The 23,905-nt window shown below is 33.2% G+C and overlaps 1 protein-coding gene across 1 annotated transcript in view; it reads left to right on the plus strand.

Annotated features, from left to right (window-relative positions):
* Positions 1-23,905, plus strand: part of LOC145278202 (cell division cycle 7-related protein kinase-like) — a 78,638-nt gene that overhangs the window by 46,031 nt on the left and 8,702 nt on the right. Inside the window, exons 6-8 of the mRNA XM_080130490.1 lie at positions 1,513-1,655; positions 17,831-17,963; positions 21,281-21,543. Coding sequence (XP_079986616.1) covers positions 1,513-1,655; positions 17,831-17,963; positions 21,281-21,543 — 539 coding nt within the window. The remainder of the gene's footprint in view (positions 1-1,512; positions 1,656-17,830; positions 17,964-21,280; positions 21,544-23,905) is intronic.

Consider the following 23,905-nt stretch of genomic DNA (forward strand, 5'->3'; position numbering starts at 1 on the left):
GAATGACAATAAAATACTTGGGATTCTTTTACAATTTTATATCTGCTTGTTTGAGATAAGAGATGACTGACTGAAAATTCTTGGTGTTTCGGTGTAATAGCAAAATTCTTTCTCTTCATATGAAGTCATCGTCAGCTTTTTTATTTTTTTTTAATTTTTTTACATAGGCATTACCACATTATCAAGGCCCAGAGGCCACTCAAGGATAAGGGTTAAAGAGTGTACAGTAGAAATTGGACAATATAGTAATCATTAGTAATGAAAATTTGGTAAATTTGATAACTTATATGGAACGGCTCATCAAGAACTTATTTACTTTAGACTTGAACACAACCATATTGTAGTCAGCCGGAAAGCAGGAAAACGGAAGACAATTCAACAGGCGTGCAGTTCTAAGAAAGAAGCTTTGTTCATGGAATCTACGTTTAGGTTTAGGCACAGATAAAGAGTGGGGGAAATTATTGATAGTGTTTACAGCTAGATGAGTGTTTCTTGTGAAAGTTTGGCGAGGGGGGACCATGATTCCGTTCCAAGAAGAAAAGATTGTGAGTCTTAAGGTATGACAGCCTTACCGCCCCCTTAAGTAGACACTTTATTAAATCTCCACACTAACGTACTGTATTTGCAATAACCCTTATCCCTGAGTGGCTTCCGGGCCTTGATAAGTGGTGACTACCGTGTAAAAAAAAAAGAGAAGAAAAAAAAAAGAAGCGAAATTTGAAAATGGAAATACTGAATTTCAAGTAAAACCAACTGTATCTACTTCATTGTCATGTCACAGCAATGAATGTATCCAAAAAATTACAAAAAACGATAAGGTACAAAATTAATTATAAATGAAAATAGTTTCTGAAGACAATTAGTGCAAATTGAGTTTTGCTAAAAAGAGAGATTGGAGAGTTTGAATCGTAACAAGGGAGCTAAGTATTTTCTGAAAACTTGAAAAATTTTAGGGTAATTTAGAAAAATTCAATTTTGGCAAATTGTCTTCAAAAACTGCTTTTATTAAATAATTTTCTACCTTATTGTTTTTCATAATTTTTGGATATGCTCATTACCTTGACATGATAATGGTTTACTTGAATTACAATTTTTGAGTTTTGCTCTAATCATTAAGAAGCACTGATTATAAAGTATGTCTGTATGACAGCATTTTTATTAGTAGAGTAGAAAGAACTGTTTTAAATTTTCTTTAAAAACAAAATGATATTTAATTTAACTTTTATTTTGTTATTGCCAAACGCTATTCAAATGTAAATGTACATGAAAATATTAGAGATACATATCTAAAAATATTCTCCCATTCCTATCTTCCTTCATTGATTTTTCTAAAATAAGACCACCTTATTGTAGGTCTACTTTTCTATTTAAAAAAAAAAAAAAAAAAAAAAAACACATACAAATCTTCAGAGAATATTCCTAACCATGTTTGGAATTGAATCAGATTTTAAAGTTATTTTTTAACAATTTAATTCCTTTTTTTTTTTTTTTTTTTTTTTTTTTTATACATAGGAATGTTTGTTGTCCTTGACACCAGACGAGATAAAAAATTACATGAAAAACTTGTTGATATCTTTGAGACATATTCATGAATATGATGTTATTCATCGGGACATAAAACCAAGCAATTTCTTGTTCAATCGGAAAACACAACAGTAAGTATTTTTTTATTTGACTTTAAAAAATGACTAATCCAATAAAAAGAATAAACGAAACCAAGTATAAAAAATATCCTTTAAAAAAAAACTACTCGAGAGAAAAATGAGGAATGGCTTAATCGAAAAATTCAAAGTAATTGAAATTTTTCAATATCGAACACTTCTCTTTTTTTTTTCCAAAACATTTCAAAGCTTAAATCTACCAAACAATTGAATTTTTTTCTTTTAATATAAATAAATTTTGGAAAAAGTTACCTAATTAAGTTAAAACTATTATTAGTGTATAAAATGTTATAAATGAATTCAGAAATAATAATAAAAGAAAGAATTTACAGTAGCATTTTTTTTTATTTATTTTTTTTATTTTTAAGGCCTTTTTGTTGACCTATTGAAGAGAATCCCATCTGTACATACTTATCACTATGGTTATGACAACAGCATATTCTTTTCATTGTTTTGACTCTCGAGTATATATCCGACACAGACACAATTAATCAACCGAGAACCACAAGACTATATAAAAACATATAAGATATCAACAGATACACACTCGAGAGTCAAAACAATGAAAAGAATATGCTGTTGTCCTAGTCCTACTTATGACATATTCTGTGAGATAGTAAATACCTTTGCATATGTATGTGTAGACATGATACAAAGGTCAATAAGCTCATCATTATCTATAAATATAAAAGCGAAAATGTATGTATGTATGTGTGTTCGCTTTTTCTGTATGTCTACAAAAGGTTTCTTTCAGAGAAGCGGTCGGTCGGTTCACAACTTTTTAAAACTTTTTATATCACATAAATCATAATATCTCAGAGTTAACAACGAAGCTCGCCTGTCTATTTAATTTGCTTGATTTCGGGAAGATAAATATTAAACATTTGTCGCTCGCCGCATGTAGGTTAGTCTTTTTCCTATAACATCTTGGGGGGGAAAAAAAGCGTTCAGCAGTATATTAATACTATCCTGCAGTCAAACTTGACCTCATTAACTCATTAAAACGGACACCTGCCAAATCTAAGTAATTAAATTCAAACGTGTTTCCGTTAGCATCTCGCGGTGGGGCAATGGTTAACGTCGCACATTTTTTTTTTTTTACTTTAATTTACAACTTTGGCTCAAGGGTTCAGGTTCGATCCTCATACTTACAAACACCCGGGCAACGCTGGGTACCCCTCGCTAGTCATAATATAAATTTGAAGATTCCATTATTGACATGAGTTTTCCTGATATTTTCTAGTCAGAATTCTTTCTAGAAGTACATCAGATACTTATGGAGGAGACCACATGAAGGTTGCCAATGTTCTAAGTGAAACTAATTTTTGTGGAACTTACTGGATTCGAACTTTGGACACTGTAGCATTAACAACCATCACTGCCCATGATCTATTAAAGTTAGATTATCCACGAGTGCTTGTGGATACAATCTTTTTATCATGTGTCAATCAATGTAATAAAAAATGTTTAAAAACTAAAAATTAGAAAATTCTTAGGTGCTCAACTGAACTAGTGGGCAGTATGAACAATGATTTCTGTCCTGTCAGCTTATGCTAATAGCAAAAGAGTGATGCAAATGGATATCATGACACCAATCAGCAACATGTCAAATCCAAAGTAGCTGAGCAGCGGCTTAGTTCCCACCAGTTTTGGCAAATAGTATACAGGATACTGAACAGAAGCATGCGTTCTATCCCAACTATCATCAATGGACCTGAGGTCATCTTGTCGGCATCAGACAAGGCCAAACTATTTGCCAATAACTTTGCAGCTAATTCTACTCTATGCAACGAAAGCCATCAACTCCCCATATTTCCTCCTATAACAGACAACACGCTATGCAACATACAAATATCTGTGCGTGAAATTGCCAAGCTAATCAAGAACCTTGATTCCATTAAAGCAACTGGCCCTGACTGCATTCCAATTATAGTGCTAAAAAAAGCTCCAACCAGAACTTGCCCCCATACTTAGAAAACTGTTTAAGTGTTGTCTTAAGGAGAAGTGCTTTCCAACACCCTGGAAAACCTCATCAATATGCCCTGTATTTAAGAATTCAGGTGATAAGTCATCTCCCTCTCAGTACAGACCAATAAGTCTCTTTTGTGTCATGAGTAAGTTGCTGGAATCCATATTAAATAGAAAAGTAGTCAACCACTTCAGCAGAAATAACATTCTTAGTGACATGCAATACAGTTTCCGTTCTGCCAGATCTACAACAGATGTGCTAATGGTTATATCTCATAGGATTAGCGAATCTTGACAAAGGCTTCATTTCTAGGGCAATTGCTCTGGACATATCAAAGGCCTTCGACAAGGTATGGCATAAGGGCCTACTTCACAAGATTTCCAGCTACGGTATAACTGGAAATGTTTTCTCAATCATTAAATCATTTCTCTCTGATAGGCTCATAAGAGTAGTGGTTGATGGGCAGAAATCAGAGGCCCACAGTATTAATGCTGGAGTCTCCCAGGGGTCCATCCTGTGCCCAACTCTCTTCCTGATCTACATCAATGATCTCCCAAAACACATACTTAAATCATTCGTTGACATCTATGCTGATGACACAACCATCTATGGCAACATATCAAAGGCTGTAAATGACAGTCCTCTCTGATTCTCTCTCCTCTGATCTTGAGCGCGTGGTAAAGTGGGGGAAGAGGTGACTGGTTACTTGGTTACTTTTAATGCATCTAAAACCAAGCTCCTATCTTTACACCATCAACGCTCTGATCCCCATCTGGCATCAATTGAAATGGATGGCTCTCGTCTTGGGGAAGCTCCATGTTTTGACAAGTTTTTGGGTTTGACCATTACTCCTGATCTGAAATGGAACATGTACATCAGGTCTGTTGCCAAGGTTGCTGGGAGAATGGTGGGATCCTTCTACCGCTCCAAAAAATATCTCACTACTGATGCAATTCTCTATTTGTATAAAAGCCAAATACGTCCAAGGATGGAGTACTGCTGCCACATCTGAGCAGGAGCTGCTAAAAACAGCCTATCCTGCCTTGACAGAATACAAAATAGAATTTGTGGCTTAGAGGGGAATGCCCTTTTCTCTTCCCTGCAGCCTCTCTCCCACAGAAGAAACGTTGCGAGCCTGTCTTTGTTTTATCCTTATTTTCATGGCAAGTGCTCCCCCCTCTCGCCAATCTTTCACAAAAAACACTGGTATAGCTGAAACCACTGTCAATAATTTTCTCCACTCTTTATCTGTGCCAAGCGTAGATTCCATGAGCAGCGCTTCTTTCTTAGAAGTGCACGACTGGCACTCTCTGCCGATTGCCTGTTTCCCACCTAACTACAACTTGGATGTCTTCAAGTCCAACATAAACAAATTCCTGACAAACTGCCCCCTTAAGACACTTTGTTGAATCTCCAATGCTGATGATTACTACAATACTATCCCATTGAAACACAATAACCCTTATCCCCAAGTGGCTTCCAGGCCTTGATAAGTGGTGACCTCCATGTAAAAAAAAAAAAACCGCTTCGAGTTTTCTTGAGAATTTGCTCCTCTGCAAGTTCTACAGTTTATCCTACTATTTTATCCTCAGTTAAGAAAAGGATGGTTAGGTTCATATCTTTCTCAAGCGTATTAGTGAAACTGATAAAACAGTTTGGTTGGGATTTTCAACTTTATTGCCTAGTTAATTTTACATTCACATCAATAGTTGGTGCTTGTTCATACCCCCACCCTCTCCGGAAGAAACAAGTTTTTTTTTTTTAGCTATTTACTCACAATAGAAAGAAAATAGCATATACCAAAAACTCACACAAAGTGATCAAGTAGTTTTATTTAAAGAAAAGGAAATCAAATTTTATGGCTAGACAAGTCTCACAATACCATTTTGAAATCCATCAGCAGTTCACTCCCCTTAAAATAGTTCTTTGGAAATAGTTTAGAATTAGCCTCGTTCATCATTGAATTCATTGCTTAAAAATGTATTTATTTATTAAAATAAAACTATAATTTGCATGGTTTTTGGTGTATGCTATTTTCTTTCCACCACAGATACATACATTATAAAGATTTTTGCCGCCCTGTCGGTGGGGCTTTAGAATACGCCAACTACCCCCCTGCAGAGAGTAAAAGCCTCTCAATGGGGCCACCTGTTGGCTGTGAGTGGCGACCCGTGATTCCTGGGAAAAGGATCCTGGTGGCTAAGTATCTGATAAGGAAAATAAAGGTATTTGGTGCAACACTCCACTTTGGCCTTGTACTGGGCTAGACGGGCAGTTGGAGGGACCCAATCCGATCAATCGGCTGGTTATGACAAGCCCCACCATATATAACCCATACCAAGCCTGCAATTAACCACTAATATTCCCATCCCAAACCCATACTAATCCCACTAATAACTATACACAAAAATATGGTGGAAAGCGGTGGCTGAGGGTCAATCATATTTGAAAACCAAACGCTTACTCCATACAAATCAGATTTGTCTTGGACTAAAATAAAAACAAATGTTTCAGAACAAAAAAAAAGATGAGTAGCTGTAAGGAAACTTTCTTGAAATATGAGTATACTGGCTAAGGTATCCCCATTTCAACCAAGGCGAATGGGAACTCCCCCTTGGTAAATTCCCAATGAAAATTGGACTCCGTGGAGGGTGGCAGAACCCAGGGCTAGTTAAATAAAATAAAAATAATGATATGGAGAAAATAAAAGAACTCTCTCTGATGCCTCAGATATCTCTGACTCTGATGACAGACCAGAACCACAAGCGAAACAAAAGCAAAGAAATTACCCTAGTCTAACCTCCTCTAAATATATTGTGATAGAACCTACTAATAAAGAATACTTTACCAAAAATTCACCATTTAAAATTGAAAGTACTCTGAAAAGCCTGAAACCTGTTTCAGTTAAAAAAAGAAAATGACCAATGGCACATTATTAGTCCAAGTGGATAAAGAAGCCCAATCCGAAAAACTCCTAAACTGGACAACTTTCGATGGAATAAAAATAAAAGTTTACCCACACAAATTCCTGAACACCTCTACAGGAGTAGTGAGGTGTGAAGAACTCATACAGTGCACCATGGAAGAAATTAAAACCAACCTAACAAAGCAAAATGTGTCAGATGTGAGGAGAATGATCATTAAAAGAAATGGCCAAATGGTATACACCCACACATAACCTTTAACTCAATGAAACTCCCACCAGAAATAAAAATTGGGTACACGATGGTCAAAGATCGATGCAGGTGCGGGAGGTGTGGTAAGAGCGAAACAGATCATGAAGAAAAAGACTGCAAAGAAAAACCATCCTGCACCAATTGCGAGGGAGAACACTCAGCCAATCCAAGAAAGTGCAAGACCTGGCAAAATGAAAAACAAATCACTAAAATAAATCTCTTTCCCAGAAGCCAGGAAAATGTATGAATCCACCATCCCAACATACTCGGAAATGACAAAAAAAAACAAAAAACACCATAACTAACACCAATGGAGGCCAAAAGTTTGACCCCATCATCAACAAACTTTCAGAAATAAAAGCTGACAAACTCCCACCCATCATAACAGAGCTAAGATCTCTATTAAAAGAGCTGAAAATGAAAATAGAGCAAGCAACACAAACAGACACACAAAATGAGGGACCCTCCCAGGTGACATCTCCAAAAGAAAAATCCTTCTAGGAACATAAACCTAAACAAAAGTCTTGAAGCAGATCTATGCAACAGTTCAATGACAAACCAAAGGGACAGAATAGGGTACAGAATAGATGGTCCACTGAAAAAAGAAAAGAATGAAGACGTCAACCCAAGTAGAGAAAAACCACAGCAAAATTCAGGAAAAGAAACTGGAAATCATAAAGACATTCCTGAAACAAAAAAAAAATTGACAGACATGAAAAAATGGAGACAGTGGATAACCTTCCACCTCCTGTTGCTCCTGACCCAGATCCGGACCCATGACACCCAAAATTATCCAGTGGAACTGCTGAGCACTTACGGCAAATATAAACGAATTACTATTGTTAATATCTAACTTACGACCTGCTATCATCTGCCTCCAGGAAACATTTCTGAAGACACCCGATAACATCACTACAAAAAACTACACCCAATACAACTTTATACACAATACTGGACAGAGGGCCTCCGGAGGTGTATCAATTCTAGTTAGAAACAACATCCCTCAGAGCAAAATAACTCTAGACACCACATTACAAGTAATTGCTGTGAAAACCACTTTGCATAAAACCATCAGTATTTGCTCCATATATATCCCACCACATGACCCCATAAATGAAGCCGAAGTCAACAAAATAATAGAACAACTTCCTAAACCATACATCCTACTAGGAGACTTCAACAGCCACAACATCATATGGGGAAGCAATAAAACAGATGCAAAAGGTAAAAAACTAGTAAACATTATCAATAACAATCTGTCCCTCATGAACCAAATCTCCAATACATACCTCCACCCTACCTTAGGTACATACTCAGCCATTGATTTGTTGCTATGCGACCCAGCCACATTAATGGGCTACAGTTGGCAAGTGTATGATGACTCCTGTGGTAGCGATCACTTTCCCATTATACTTGAAAACTCAATACCGACTGAAGATAACCCCCTCAGATGGAAGCTAAACAAAGCAAATTGGGAGGAATATAAAACCCAATGCAATGCAAAACTAATAGACAAAGATGAATCGGAGAACTCTATGGAACACTTCACTGATACTTTGATGTCAATAGCTGGGGAATGTATACCCAAAGGCTCTAAATACCAAAAATATAAAAGACCTTGATTTAATGAAGATTGCCAAAAAGCGGTAAGGTTACGTAAAGCTGCACTGCGAAAATTTAAAATTCGACCCACTACCCACAATCTAGACCAATTCAAACAAAACTGAACAAAAACCCGTAGAACAATTAAAGGGGCCAAAAGAGTGTCATGGAGAGTCTACATCAGCAAACTGAACTTTCACAACCAAACAAATCTGGAATATAGTAGTCAGAAAGATAGCTGGTAAAAATCAACCAACACCACTAAAACATCTGTCAAAAGGTAACATAAAAATAACCAGCAAAAAAAAGATATAGCAAATGTACTCGCAAAAATCTTCTAAAAAAAAACTCCTCTAGCGAAAATTATTAATCACAATTCAAAAAAAATCAAACTAGATGCTGAAAGGAACAAACTAAACTTCAACTCAGACAATGTAGAAGACTACAACAAACCTTTCACCCTATCTGAATCAACCGATCTCTTAAACAGTTCACACAACACTGCAACAGGGCCAGATGAGATCCATTACGAGTTCCTGAAACAACTACCTCAAAAATCCCTAATATACCTCCAAAACATCTTCAACAACATACGGATTAGGGGGTGAACTCCCTGACATATGGAAACAAGCAACAGTGATTCCCATCCCTAAACCTGATAAAGTTAAGTCTGATCCAAAAAGCTACCAACCCATAGCATTAACAAGTTGCATATGTAAAACTTTCGAAAGAATAGTGAACAAAAGGCTAACTTGGTACCTTGAATCAAATGGTCTGATTACAAACCATTAAAGTGGGTCCTGAAATAAAAGAAGCACCATTGATAACCTGGTATGCTTAGAAACCTTTATCAGAGAGAGATTCATAAAAAAAGGAACATACAATGACCATTTTCTTTGATTTAGAAAAGGCCTATTATACAACGTGAAGATACGGTATCATGAAAGGCCTACACAATCTCTGACTAAAGGGCAGATTACCCAAATTAATAAAAGATTTTATGTCTGACAGAAACTTTAAGGTCCGTGTGGGATCCACCCTTTCTGACCTCAAAAAACCAGGAGGAAGGGGTCCCACAAGGAAGCATACTATCAGTCACTTTATTTAATATAAAAATTAACAATATTGTCAAATGCCTAAATACTGGAACTGACTGCTCCCTATATGTCGATGACTTCTTGATCTGTTATAGATCAAAAAATGTCCAAATAATAGAACAACAGTTGCAGCTGAACCTAAACAAAATAAACCAGTCGGTCACAGAAAATGGTCTTTAATTTTCCAAGTAAAAAACGAAGTGCATGCACTTCTGTAATATTAAAAAAATGCATAATGATCCAACCCTCAAACTTGATGGCCAAAAAATTACTGATCAATATAAATACCTAGGATCATTTTTGACAGAAAATTGAATTTTATTCCCCATCTGAGATCTTTAAAGCAGAAATGCCACAAAGCACTACAATTATTAGGAGTTGTCGCCAACACAGACTGGGGAGCAGACCAACAAACGCTCCTAAAACTATACAGGACCCTAATCTGTTTAAAACTGTATTGTGGCTGCTTCATCTATGGGTCAGCAAGGTCTTCCTACATAAATATCCTTGACCCTATTCACCATGAGAGATTAAGACTAATCTTGGGAGCATATAAAACATTCCCCAAAGAAAGTCTATATGCAGAAGCCCACAAAGCACCCTTAAAGCTCAGATGGGAAAAACTTGGCTTACAATATTAGTTGAAACTAAAGTCTTGCCCAACAAACTCTGCTTATCAATGTACCTTTGACCCCAAATATAGAAACCTATTTAACAGAAAAGAAAAAGCCATAAAAACCTTCAGACTTCGAATAGAAACCAGCATAGAAGAATCTCAAATTCCAATAACAAATATCCACCATTCTATAATATCCGAAAGCCTACCATGGATTATGAGACAACCAGATGTAATGCTCAACTTAAATGAAAATAAAAAATCAAAAATAAATCCTGCCATATTTCAAGAAGAACTTGAAAATATCAAGCTATGCTACCCTGACTATACACACATATACACAGGTGGCTCGAAAGATAACGATAGTTGGATGTGCAGCTACCTACAACAATACAACAATTAGCAAACGACTTCCGAACGAAGACTCTATATGTAGTGCTGAAACCAGAGCCATAGATCGAGTACTGGATATCATTGCTGAGGAAAACTCAGAAAAATTCATTACATTCTCTGACACTTTATCCGTTTTAACAGCTATAAAAAATAGAAAACAGGAGAACCCCATAATTATCAAACTCCTAAACAAAATAAATCTCATTACTGACCAAAAGAAAATGATATTCATCTGGATCCCTAGTCACATAGGGAATCGGGGGCAATGAAAGAACCTATGCTATGGCTAAGGAGGCGCTGAAGTTGGACCTTGATGGTCACAAGATCCCATACACAAACATTAAACCCTTAATCAACAGATATATATTTAAAAAATGGCAAAGTCAGTGGAGCGAAAAAACAAATAATAAACTATATGATATAAAACCCACACTTGGAGAGTGGAGATGGGATAAACATGGGTCTCGCAAGGAGGAAGTCTTACTGGCCAGACTGCGTATTGGTCATACAAGACTCACACATAATTTCCTTCTCACTCAAGATGATGAGTCAAAGTGCACAAACTCCTTTCACTATAAAGCATATACTGGTAAAGTTTAATGAAAACGAACAAATCAGACAACACTTTATATTAAAGCAGTAAATATGAAAGAAGTCTTCGAAAACAATGATACAAAAGACATCATTTCCTTCCCAAGAGAAAGTGGAATATACAAAAAAACTCTGAAGTTGTATACAACGGATATATAAATGACGAACCAAGTTCTTACCAACGAAGTCAATCGTCTTGACTGACACCATAAAGATTGAAATAAAAACATAACGGCATTAAATGACCATCAAGGTTGAAATGCCGTTAAATAAACCAACCAACCAACCGACAACCAAAGATTTTTGTTTATTCATAGGGGAGGATATTGACAAGCATCCAATAACTAATAAAAAATGTAACATTCTAAAGTTAAAATACGTATGACAGAATTTGCGGTTTTCTGGGTTTGAATCTATTCCATCTAACACTTATCATTGGCAAGTTTTTCACCGTGGAGGTTTTTGTTTATTTTTTTTAAATTTTATTTTTTTTTACCTCCTTACATTAAGTGGCTTTATGCCTTATCTGAAGCAATTTCCATGAAAAAAATGTGGTGGTTGTTGATAATGCATGATGTCATTTCAATAAGGCAATATGAAACTGCAAAAGATAAGCATACATTTTATTTTTAATAACCTGTTAGATAGCAAAAGCATCCAGAAGTTAGTAGTACTTCCTTGGCCACCAAAACTCTTAGCACTCCTGAGGACAGGATATTGCATGTATATGAAAACAATGTTTTGTTTTTGCTTTTCAGTAAAAAATGAAATGAGGTTAATTATTAAAATAAGAAATGCCAAAAAAGTAAATATGGATATGGCTTTCATCAGCAAGTTTTCATCATCTATCGGCCTAATGTTAATTGCTTCTCTTTTTACAACCAATGTTGTTAATTGAAGATGTATTCAATTTATAATGATTTTTTATAAGAATGTTATTTATTATAAAAAAGTTAAAGCTATATTTTTTAAAATGAAAAAAAAAAAAAAAATTGAATTTAAAATAAAAAAAAAAAATGGTACGTACGTAATTGTCATGTCATAAATAGTAACATATCCAAAAATTACGGAAAATAATAAAATGGAAAATAATTATTTATGAAAAAATGTTTTCAAGAAAGTTTATATGGAGAATAAATTTTGTTCAACATTTTCAATCACATTCATCAGGCGACGTAAGCAACAGAGCTTGATTATCTCCCCTGTCAACTTTTTTTTTTTTTTTTTTTTTAGTAATCATAATATAGTGATTTTGCTTCCTTTCCCAAATTTCTTTTTTTCATTTATCTATTAATACGATAGCATGTGTTATTTATTTATTTATTTTCTGTGTCACGCTTACATCCGGGTCGTTTAATTGTTATGTACTTCCATTTCTTGTAATAAATAATTTTACCAAGAATTCTTCATAAGTTTTGGTTTGTTTCGATTAAAGCTGATGGCACTCCAGTAATCTATTTTTTTAATAAATAATTTTATCAGGAATTCTTCACAATTTTTGGTTTCGGTTTCAATTATAGCTGAAGGAACTGAAGTTATATCTATATATATAAAAATGTAAATTTGGTTTGTTAAAAGTGAATAAAACCATATTTCTACGTTACCAATTTATTTGAAATTTTCAGACAACCCATTTTTAGAGTCGAGGGATGTTTTTATGTTATTAAAATAAATTTACCTCGCGAATTATAAAAATATATTAAATAAAATAAAAATATTTTTCGTAAATGCAGAACTATGTTCCATTTTATTTCCGGTTTGCAGGCAATTCACGACGATTTGGAATTAGAAATGTAATTCTGGGTTCGTTCATTATCAATAAAACCATATTTGTACATTACATTTATTTGAAAGCTTCAGACAGTCTATAAATTAACATCCCAAATTATAAAAATATATGAAATAAAATAAAAATATTTTTCTTAAATGCGAACCTGTGGTCAAATTTTATTTCCGGTAGAATGCACGTGGGAATGATTTCACTACGATTTGACATGACAACATTTTCAGTGTTACATCGCTAAGTATAATAGGCATCTCTTATTTTTACATTTTTTATTTCATTTGTTTATCCAAAATCTATATATATATAAAAATGTAATGTTTGGTTCGTTAAAAGCGAATAAAATCATATTTCTACGTTACCAATTTAGTCAAGGAATGTTTGCATGTTATTAAAATAATTTAACATTGCGAATTATAAAAATATTAAATTAAATAAAAAATATTTTTCGTAACTGCGAGATTATCGCCATTTCATTTCCGGTAGAAATTAGCCTTTCACTTATTGAGATAAGTATTATTTGTATTAATTTTTATGATACTCATGCAGAGAGTGATCCGTGCTGAAATAATGTTATTCTTTAAAAAGTCATTCTTAACATGGGGAGGGGAGGATGTTTTGTACCTATTCTGTCAATTACAATTGAATAAAAAAAAAAAAGCATATCGTAAAACTTTAATTAAACGTGGAAATATGATTTAAAAAATAGCGCGGATCGCTCTCTGCATTAGCACCATTTTTATTTATTGCGAACTATTATTCTCATCTTTATTAGTTGTTGTTTCACGACTTTTCGGCTAACTATTCCTCTGGCCTTCATGAAAAGAAGTAAGTCCTTTTATAAATGTTCAGTAACTTTTTCCTTTTATTATTCTTAAAGAGTAAAACTTTTCTTATTCATGAAAAGAGTTAAGCCTACGTAAATAAATAAATGTTTGTACACGTGACAAATTATCAATAAATGGTTTAGTTACTTTTTTAAAAAATTATTTATGAAAAGAGTTAACGTAAATAATGTTTGTAAAAGTGTGAAAGGCGACGTTGTACAACCATCACTCCCATGCTTAATTTCTATACTTATAGGTTTTTGGAATTTTTTTTCACTGGATTATTATTGATTGGACACTAATTAAACAGATTATTAAAAAAAAAAAATTAAAACGAAATCATTATTTCGACATTTGAAAGTGGTGCTCACTTTTTAGTTACAACGTTCTGATAAATCAGTCACCCATTTTGTAACCAATAAAAACGCGGTATATCAAAACCATAGAAAGTAAAAATAATGAGTCTCTACCGCATTTGTAAGTCAGAAATATATTTGTTTCTCAAAGAAAAAAAAAAATAGATTGAACATGACTTTTTTTTTTATTGTTTTTATGAAAATAAGTTTCGAGTTTTTAAACATTTTTTTTTTTTTACTTATTCAGTTAAAAGTCAGTTTGTGGGTGTTTTTTTTTTTTTTTTTTTTTTAAATTGTTTTTATGAAAGGTGAATTTTTTTTTTTTTTTTTTTTTTTAAATTTTTTTAAAGTATTATAAATTTCACTAACATGCTGGAGAAATGTTTAATAATTTGGTATTTTTTTAGATTAGGTCCACCTCCACAATTTTCCTTTCAATGACGACATTTATGGGTTTCCGAGTATGCTGAAGACGCAAATCACATTGAAATTTTGCGGAAATAAATAGTTGTATTATGCATTGTATCCTTCGGCAGCCATCTTTTTACGTGCACACGTACCATAAACAAATAAACGCACGTAAAAAAGATGGCCGCCAAAGATTACAATGCATAATACAACTTTTTATATCTTGATAACTACTTATTTCTGCAAAATTTCAATGCGATTTTCGTATTCAGCATAGTCGAAAACCATTTCAAGTCGTCATTTAAAAGAAAATTGAGGAGGTGGACCTAATCTAAAAATTTACCAATAATTTTTCATCCCGTACACCTCCTGATACATTGCTTCGTCAACATGCGACCATTTTATATCTCCCGAAGACACTTCCGTATTTAGAAAAAAAAAAAAAAAAGTGACCGATTTACCAGAACGTGTTAACTAAAAAGTGAGTACTCCTTTCAAATGTTGAAATGATTTTTTTTTTTTTTCAATTTTTTTTCATAATCTGGTTAGTGTTCAATCAATAATAATCCAGTGAAAATATTTCAAAAAACCTATCAGTATAGAAACTCCACCACGTAAGTAAATAAATAAAAAATGTTACGTGCACATGCGTTAGCCTTGACTAGGGGTCGCCATGGAACTTTACGCCCAAGGAGTACCAAAATAGTTTTCATGATCTGAAGAAATTTTTTTTTTCGAAAAGTGGGTGATCACTTTTCCATGTAAATTTAACTTAAAATGACACCCACTTTCTGGCCACCTGAGGAAGGGGCATTTATTTTCGTGTTTATTGGCTTAAAGGTTTTTTGACAAGGCAGTTTGGTACGCGAATGCATATTTAACAGTTTTCATTTATGCTCACGCATAGCATAAACAAAGGCTACGTCTGTGAAATGGAAAATAGTCCCAGAGTTCAGGGGTTAATACCATGCAAAAGAAATCAAACAAAAAACTTTTTAGCCAAGAAACACACAGAAAAAAGAAGAAAAAAAATAGCATCCAATTTTTTTTCTATCGAATTAATTTGCTGTTTTTATTGAAAACTATATTCCCCCGGATTTTTGATATAATTTTCCATTAAGGGGCGTGCGTCTCACGTTCGTAAATAACAAAAAATTTTTTGTAGATTTTGGTGTACTAAAAACGAATCTGCAAACCGTTTCCGTCGCAAAAAAATAGTTTTTATGATATGAAGAAATTACTTTTTCGAAAAAACGGCGATCACTTTTCCATGTAAATTTAACTTAAAATGAGCACCCACTTTCTAGCCACCTGAGAGAGGGGGATTTTTTCCCATGTTTATTGGCTAAACAGCTTTCGTTTATGCTCACGCATAGCGTAAATGAAGGCTACGGCTGTGAAATGGAAAATAGTCCCAGAGTTCAGGGGTTATTACCATGCAAAAGAAATCAAACAAAAAACTTTTTAGCCAAGAAACACAGAAAAATGCCCCTCTCTCAGGTGGCCAGAAAGTGGGTGCTCATTCTAAATTTACATTGAAAAGTGATCACCCACTTTTCGAAAAAGTAATTTCATGAATATCATGAAAACTTTCTTTTTGCTACGGAAACGGTTTGCAGATTCGTTTTTAGCACACCGAAATCTACAATAAAATATTTCGTTATATATGAACGTGAAACGGGCCTTAAAATAAAATAATACCGGATTTTTTGGAGCAGATTTGCCGTTTAGTTGTATAAATATCCTCAAACCAGGTAACCACTAAAAGGGACTTTTAAAAGTCGTCACCTGTATCGAGCAAAAGTTTAAAACCACCGATTATATGCCAGCCTACGTCATGGTAACATATATTGAGTGAGTTCCTAACAGTATTTTGTATAGTTTTTTAGTTTAAACTCATTTTCCCAAAATTTCCCCAAACTTAACGTGTTCGATACAGTCTGCCGCCATTTGTATTTTTCAGATATACCGATAAACATTGAATGTTTTTGAACCGATTATACATTACATAAAAACACTAAAATCTTATCCAGTTAGGTAGAACATTTACTTTTCTTGCCTTTGATAACATGTATTTGTTATATATTTATTTTTTGACAACTTCTTTGTATTTGTGTTTAGTAATACAAACCCTTTTCATTTAATGTAACGTTTAGTCGGCTCGAAAAACAGTGTTTATCGGGGTATTTGAAAGCTACAAATGGTGGTGGACACTGTTGATTACTTTAAGTTAGAGAAAGTGAGTTAAAACTAAAAAAACTATACAAAATACTGTCAGAAACCCACCGATTATGCCAGCCTATGTCATGGTAACATATATTCGGTGAGTTTCAGGCACTGTTTTGTATAGTTTTTAGTTTTCAACTTACTTTCCCAAACTTAACGTATTCAACAGAGTCCGCGACCATTTCTGTTTTTTGAGCCGATTAAACATTTTACATTACATAAAAACACTAAACAATTATCCAATTAGGTAGAAACGTAACTTACCTTACCTTTGCTTTCATTTATTTGTTTTTGGACAACTTTTTTGAATCTGTGTATAGTAACCCCTCCCCCTCCCCCCACTATCAACCAAATATTAATTACTAACTCACATTTTTGTAAAACAACAACAAAAAAAAAACATTTAGCGTTTCAACATTTTTGCTACGTTCGGCTTCATCCACTAATTGTTGGTCAAGTCCAAACCATGAATGATTGACAGAAACTCCAGAGAATCCAGATCAAATTCTGCAAGAGTACCATTTTTTTTCATTTTCGCCTTCTTCTTGACTTTTTGCAGTGGATTGCTATACTAATATAAGAAACATACATTTTCCCTTTTTATTAAATTTTTCCATTACACCAAATTGAGCCACTGCAACGCGTGGCAGGGTACAGCTAGTATATATATATATACATTTATTTATTTTTTTCTCAAGTTTTGGTTTCGGTTTCGATTTCACCTGATACACTCAAATCATATGGATATATTTTTGTAATTGTAACGACTGGACTACGCTGGGTGTCCCTGCTAGCTTAGATAAATACTTTTGCAGTTTTAACAAAAAAGCTACAATAATATCAGAGCATCTCCATTTACGCTGAACATCTACAGAATGCCAATATCAATACATTACATATGAATGAGTCCTCTATGGAATTTCCACAGGTCCTGCTAGTTAATTATTTTTCTACCTTATTGTTTTTCATAATTTTTGGATATGTTACTATTTGAGACCGGATAATTATTTAGGTACTACTTGTTTTACTTGAAATTCAATATTTTTTTCGTTTGTATAATATAGAAGCACCAATAAATGTTTAAATTATTTTTCTAAATTTTCATTCCTTAATCTTTTTTTCCAGATTTTGCCTAGTTGATTTTGGACTTGCTCATAAAGCCCCAGTAGCCTTGAAGAAAAATGATCCCCACACACAATTTGACTTGCCCGTTTATCATCAATCACCAACTAAAAAAAATGTCAAATCAAATTCAAAGGTCACACACCAATTTTTCATTTTTTGTGATTGTTTTTATTGTATTCCTGTTTCACATTGAAAAAAAAAAAAAAAGCAATTTAGATTTAGTTTTAAGAATAACTATTTCATCTAAGAGTTTTCTTTCTTTCTTTTCAAAAAATAACTCACTGTTTCATGCAACATTTATTTCCTCGTTCTCTCACAACGCATGACTTCTCATTATGACTGTGATGTCTCTGGTGATCGTCTTCTTGAACGTCATCCATGTCACTAACGTGATCTTTAATATGCTCTTGAACATTATCCATGTCTCTAACGTGATCATCTTCTCAAACGTCCTCTCTCCTTTTTATAGTTTTCTAATCTTTTTCTTTACTGTGACGTCATTTCCCCCACAGCTCAGTATTTGCATATAGCTGTCCGTGCTGTGTTAGTTGTGTACTTGTAACTGAACGAAAATGCCGTAATCCAAAGCTTTTGTAAATTGATGAAGTAGTTTTATTTTTACTTAGAAAATTAAATTTTATGTGTAAGCAAGAAAGAACTGTCTTGCATTGCTATCTTGAAGAAACAATTCAAGATAACTCAATAATTCAAACTTGCAAGATCAGCCTTGTAATACCTATGATTTCCCATTAATTGGTTAAAATCGTTTAAAAATGATTCTTTTTTTTTATAAAGATAAAACTACTTAATTTACATACGTTTTGGGATATGACATTTTCATTTCATCACAGATACATACATCATAAATATTTTTCTTTATTTTGTTTTTTTAATATGAGGAAATTCAGGACAAGAACCATTTTGTGTGCTGTCCAAACAACTTCCATTTGCACATGTCATATGCACAAAATATATTTCTAATTACTTGTTGACATTATTACGGTTGTCAGTTCTTACAGTGTTACTTCAACATGTATTACTTCCTTTGAAATTGATCATTTATTGAAGGTTTCCATTTTAAACTCTTTCTTTGGATTTATTAAAAATGGCTGTAGTGCCTTCAATAAGTCTCCAGACTTTTTTGTACAGGAATTTAAAATTGTTGTAGACTTAAAAATTTAGTATCTTATTACTATACATCTTATGAGATGACTGACCAATTTTTATGATTTCACATTCAAATAAACAGCTACAGGAGGAACTGGAATACCCTCTACAAAAACCTGACTATCACAGCTGGTGAATTTCGAAAATGCAATCTGGACATGAGAAGAACGATATGCAATAAAATTCTGTTTTAAACTTGGAAAAATGCCACAGAAATGTACGGAATGCTTCAAACTGCTTTTGGATTATCTTGCATAGATCAAGCATCAGATTTTGAGTGGCATAAGAGATTCAAGGAAGGCAGGGAGTCTGTGAGAATGATTGAAGGTGTGGGAGGAGTAAGGAAATCAGAACATCCGAGTTGATTGGCCAAATAAAGAATTTTATGAATAAGGACCATCGTGTGTCTATAGAGATAATAAGTACACAGTTTGATGCCAGTGTGGGAATTGTACCGTAATTATTTCGCAAGGAACTCCAGATACGGAAGAATTGTCCCAAGGATGCTCAGAGAAGATCAGACTATTTGAGCAAGATAAACATTAAGACCGTTCCTCATTCTCCTTATAATCCAGAGTTTGCTCCCTGTGACTTTTGGTTATAAGGAAAATCTTAGAGGCTGTTGTTATGAGATGAAAGCAGCTGTCATGAGGGTCATTGACACAGCTACATAAGAGGACTTCCATGGGGTCTTCCAGAAGTTGGGACAGTACAACAAGTGCATTGCAGTTGGAGGAGATTAAATCGAAGAGGACTAGAGTTTCATGTGTGTACTATTGTTATATATTTCATTATTAGAGAGACTTATTAAGAGAGTTTTAGAGAGTCTTAGTGAGAGTTGAGAGAATTTTATTAAGAGGGATGTTGTGAGAGCAATTGTTCGTTTTATAAGATATTCATATATATTAAAAAAATGTACATACTTAGATGTGTTGATGGAAGAAGCTCTTAGAGTGAGAAAACAGTGTTCAGACAGTCTTAGTGTAGATATGAGATGTGTATGTCAAGACATTTTATAACACAGATATATAGACATATAATAACAATTTTCACTTTACCTTTTGGTAGAATCACAACACAAAGACGACGTTTATAAAAACACATGATGGGTTTATTTCTTCTCACGACCGGCCATGGTTTTCATCATCAAGAATTCAAAACTTCATTCTAAGTTTCACAAGTGACCGTCTCGCTTCTAAACGTTCGAATCCTCAGACTCTCTCTGACTCTTTCCCAGTTTCTCTTTAGTTTCTAACTATATCTAGAACTTCCCATTTTTCCATGACGTCATACACATGTTAAAACATGTCTTCTTTCACGTGTTCTGGACATGCGTGTCCAAAACTTTTTCCTTTGTTTACAAAAGGAATTTTAACCTATACTCAGTAACCTATATTTCCAATATGTTAAAAACATGTTTATTAAATTATCTTGTAGCTGCATTCTTTCAATTGAATTTTCATAACAAAATTGACAGTGCACATTCTTTTCTTGAAACTATTTTATCTCTAAGCTGTTTTACATTCCATTTTCTAATTCTCACACGTAATCTATTTCTAAACCTAAATTACGAGGTTCGAATTTCGTCTATGCTATTTCATTTTCATTTTAACTAAATCTCTCTATTTTTATACTTACATGAAAAGGGGACAGCCCTTATCATGTAACACTATCAATAAGTGCCCATACGAAAAAAGTCTGGAAACTTATTGTAGGCATTTCCTATGTCAAATAACATTCTGCAATAATGTCTATCAAAGTGAGAAACCATGAAAAAGCAACCAACCACCACATTCTTCATTTGGGCACTTACAACGCAAACTGGTGATTTTTGCCATTCTCATCAACCTTGTAATATTTCAAGACAGCCAATTTCACCTTTTTCTTGTGCTTGTTCTTTTTAAGAGTTGTGTAATTATTCTTCATTCATTTCTTAGCACCACTATTCAAACGCTATACCAAATGAAAGGTAGATTTTTTTCTGAATGTTGTATGGTCATCTTCAAGCTATTTACCAGCTCTGTTGCTCTGAAGGAATACCTTTTTTTTTTTTTTGTCTTGAATTCATATTTTCAATTGTATCACTTGTCTCGACCTCAGGATCTTGCTGGTAAGGGTATTCACAAAGATCTGTATATTTTTTTTTTTTATTATTCAAACATGATGGATGCCAGCGCATAGTACATCTTATACCAAATAAATAAGTTAATAAAAGAGAATCCTATTGAAACATGAATGTTACCACAAGATAACTTATGTTCTTTTTTTCTCCTATTTCAACAGTTTGCATCTGGTCCTTTGAAAAGTTTGAATGCCAGCAAGGGTCCGTCCTTAGCCATAGATAAGCATAAGTCAAAGAATGCTTCGTTAATGGCCAGTGGTACAATTCGAGGTGTCCGTTCTCCACGACAACTTTTGCTTATGAAGCAAGCCATGTCAAAAGCTCGGTCTGGTCTCCCATCTTCATCTCAAAATCACAATGCCAGTCGAGCTCATTCTTGTAATTGTTTTGGTAAAGCAATGGTATGTCGCATTTGCATGGAACGGTAAGTTTTATGATTGTCTTATGCAATCTGTGACTGAAATTTTTTATTGTAATCGAAAACTTATTTACCTATTCTAAATACTCCCAGCCATGGATTTTAATTTAAACTAATGATTAAAAGTATTTGGACCTGAACTACAAATTTTGTAGTCATTCTTTCAATAATGGCAATACAAAAATATTAGATAAAAAAACGAAGACGGATTATAAAGCTGGAGATGGTTATAGTCAGCTAATGTACTTAATTTCCAGCGTAACACTATTGAGAATAGTAACAAGGAAAATCTGTTCCTTCACTTTTATTGTTTTTCAGTATTTCTATTGTGAAGTGATTTATTGAAATAAAATAGAAGAAAAGGACATTATTGAAAATTATACAATAAAAATTAACAAAATTATAAAAAGATAAAAATAATGCAATTAGTCTTTATTTGCACTTTTAATAAGAAAATCTTAAAAAAAAAAAAAAACTATTTTATTTAAAATTTTATAAAAAAAATATGTTTATGAAATTATAAAAATAAGTTTTTTTTTATTTCTAAAAATAAGTTGTTTTTTATTTGAAGTTATATAATTATGAAAGTAAAAATAAAATTATTGAAATCACAATAGAATTACTGAAGAACAATAAAAGTGAACAAACTGATTTAACTTGTCATCACTTCTGGTAATGCTACGCCGGAAATTAGGAAGCACATTAGCTGGCTATAATCCTACAGACTTTAACATTACTGATCAAATATGAAGTGCCACTAAGGCTCAAGAAGAATTATAGCAGTATATACCCCCACCCACCCACTTCTGCCATCATGTATCAACTGGCAATTGAACTCCCAACAGTCTACAATGGGTGAAATTCCTATCTGGCCAAAAGTAGATATGGTACCTACACACAGTCTGACACTTGTTGAATAATCTACATACAGAAAATAAACCCTATATGCATGAACTATAAGATTTTTTTTAATGAAATTACTCCATTACTCCAGACAAGACATGTTACCACTTGATGTAAGGAACTCAAAAAAAAATATTTTAAGATTAAATTGTCAATGTTAGATCCTGACTCGGAAAACAGCAATACTTCTCCCTTTGTCAGAAACATTGCTTATGGAATGTGATAACGGAAAGACAAAATAATAAAAGCAAAAGTTGGGGTTGCCAAAAGTAAACCCAGGGTCCACTTTCTATTTTCCTTTCTTAAATGTTGTCCTCAACATTTTCTGATATTGAGAATGTATTACTGAGAGAATTGTAATATTGTTCGTAAGAATGGAAATTAAATATTAACATTGTTACTCTATTCAATGTCTTAACTTGCAGTATCAATATATTAATAGGATAGTATGTATGTTATTTATTTACATTTGAGTGACTGTCGTTTAATTGTTATGGACTTCCATTTCTTGTGATAAATAATTTTACCAAGAATTCTTAATAAGTTTTGGTTTCCTTTGATTTTGATTATAGCTGATGAGTCAAGTGATATTCTGTAGATGTTCAGTGTAAATGGAGATGCTCTGATATTATTGTAGCTTTTTTTATTACAACTGCAAAAGTATTTATCTAAGCTAGCACAAACGCCCGGCAAAGCCCAGTCATAAAGTACACTTAAATATGATATTTTAATTCTTGTAGTTTCGTATATACTATCGTTGCGATTTCAAAAATAAAAAAAATATATCCATATGACTTGGGTGCATTAGCTTTGACCGAAATAAAAACTTATTAAAAATTTTATATATATATATATATATAAGTTCTTTCAGCCATAATTGAAACTGAAATTAAAACTTATGAAGAATTCTTGATAAAATTACTTCTAAAAAAAATAATAGATTACTGGAATGCCAGCAGTTATAACCAAAACTTATGAAGAATTCTTGATAAAATTATTTATGACAAGAAATGGAAGTATATAACAATTAAATGACCCGGATGTAAGTGTGACACAGAAAATAACACACACACTATTGTATTAATAATCTGCATAAATTAAAATATATTTAAGTGTATCTTACAATCAGGTAATGCTGGGCATCCTACTAGTAATAAGGCCTTATTCTTGTTTGTTCACAATGTGATTAATATGTACAAAACGTACATTGGTTCACAAATTAATTTTTGTACTGAAAACGGATGTTTACATTTACACTCCAGCATGATTTCTATATATACTATTTATTCAAAGGAATCTACATTCAAGGAGTAACCTTATTTGCATATTACGTTAAAGAAAATCTAATTTAATAATTAGTGCCGTGTTATTCATGATTATCAGTAATAGAATTGTTTTAATTGTTCTATTTAAAAAATATTATTTAAAGTTGATTTACTTAATTTATTTTTCAGTTAGTTTACTT

This window comes from Euprymna scolopes, chromosome 1, assembly GCF_053919585.1.
Source record: "Euprymna scolopes isolate OS-2025 chromosome 1, ASM5391958v1, whole genome shotgun sequence".
NCBI classification, from domain to species: domain Eukaryota; kingdom Metazoa; phylum Mollusca; class Cephalopoda; order Sepiida; family Sepiolidae; genus Euprymna; species Euprymna scolopes.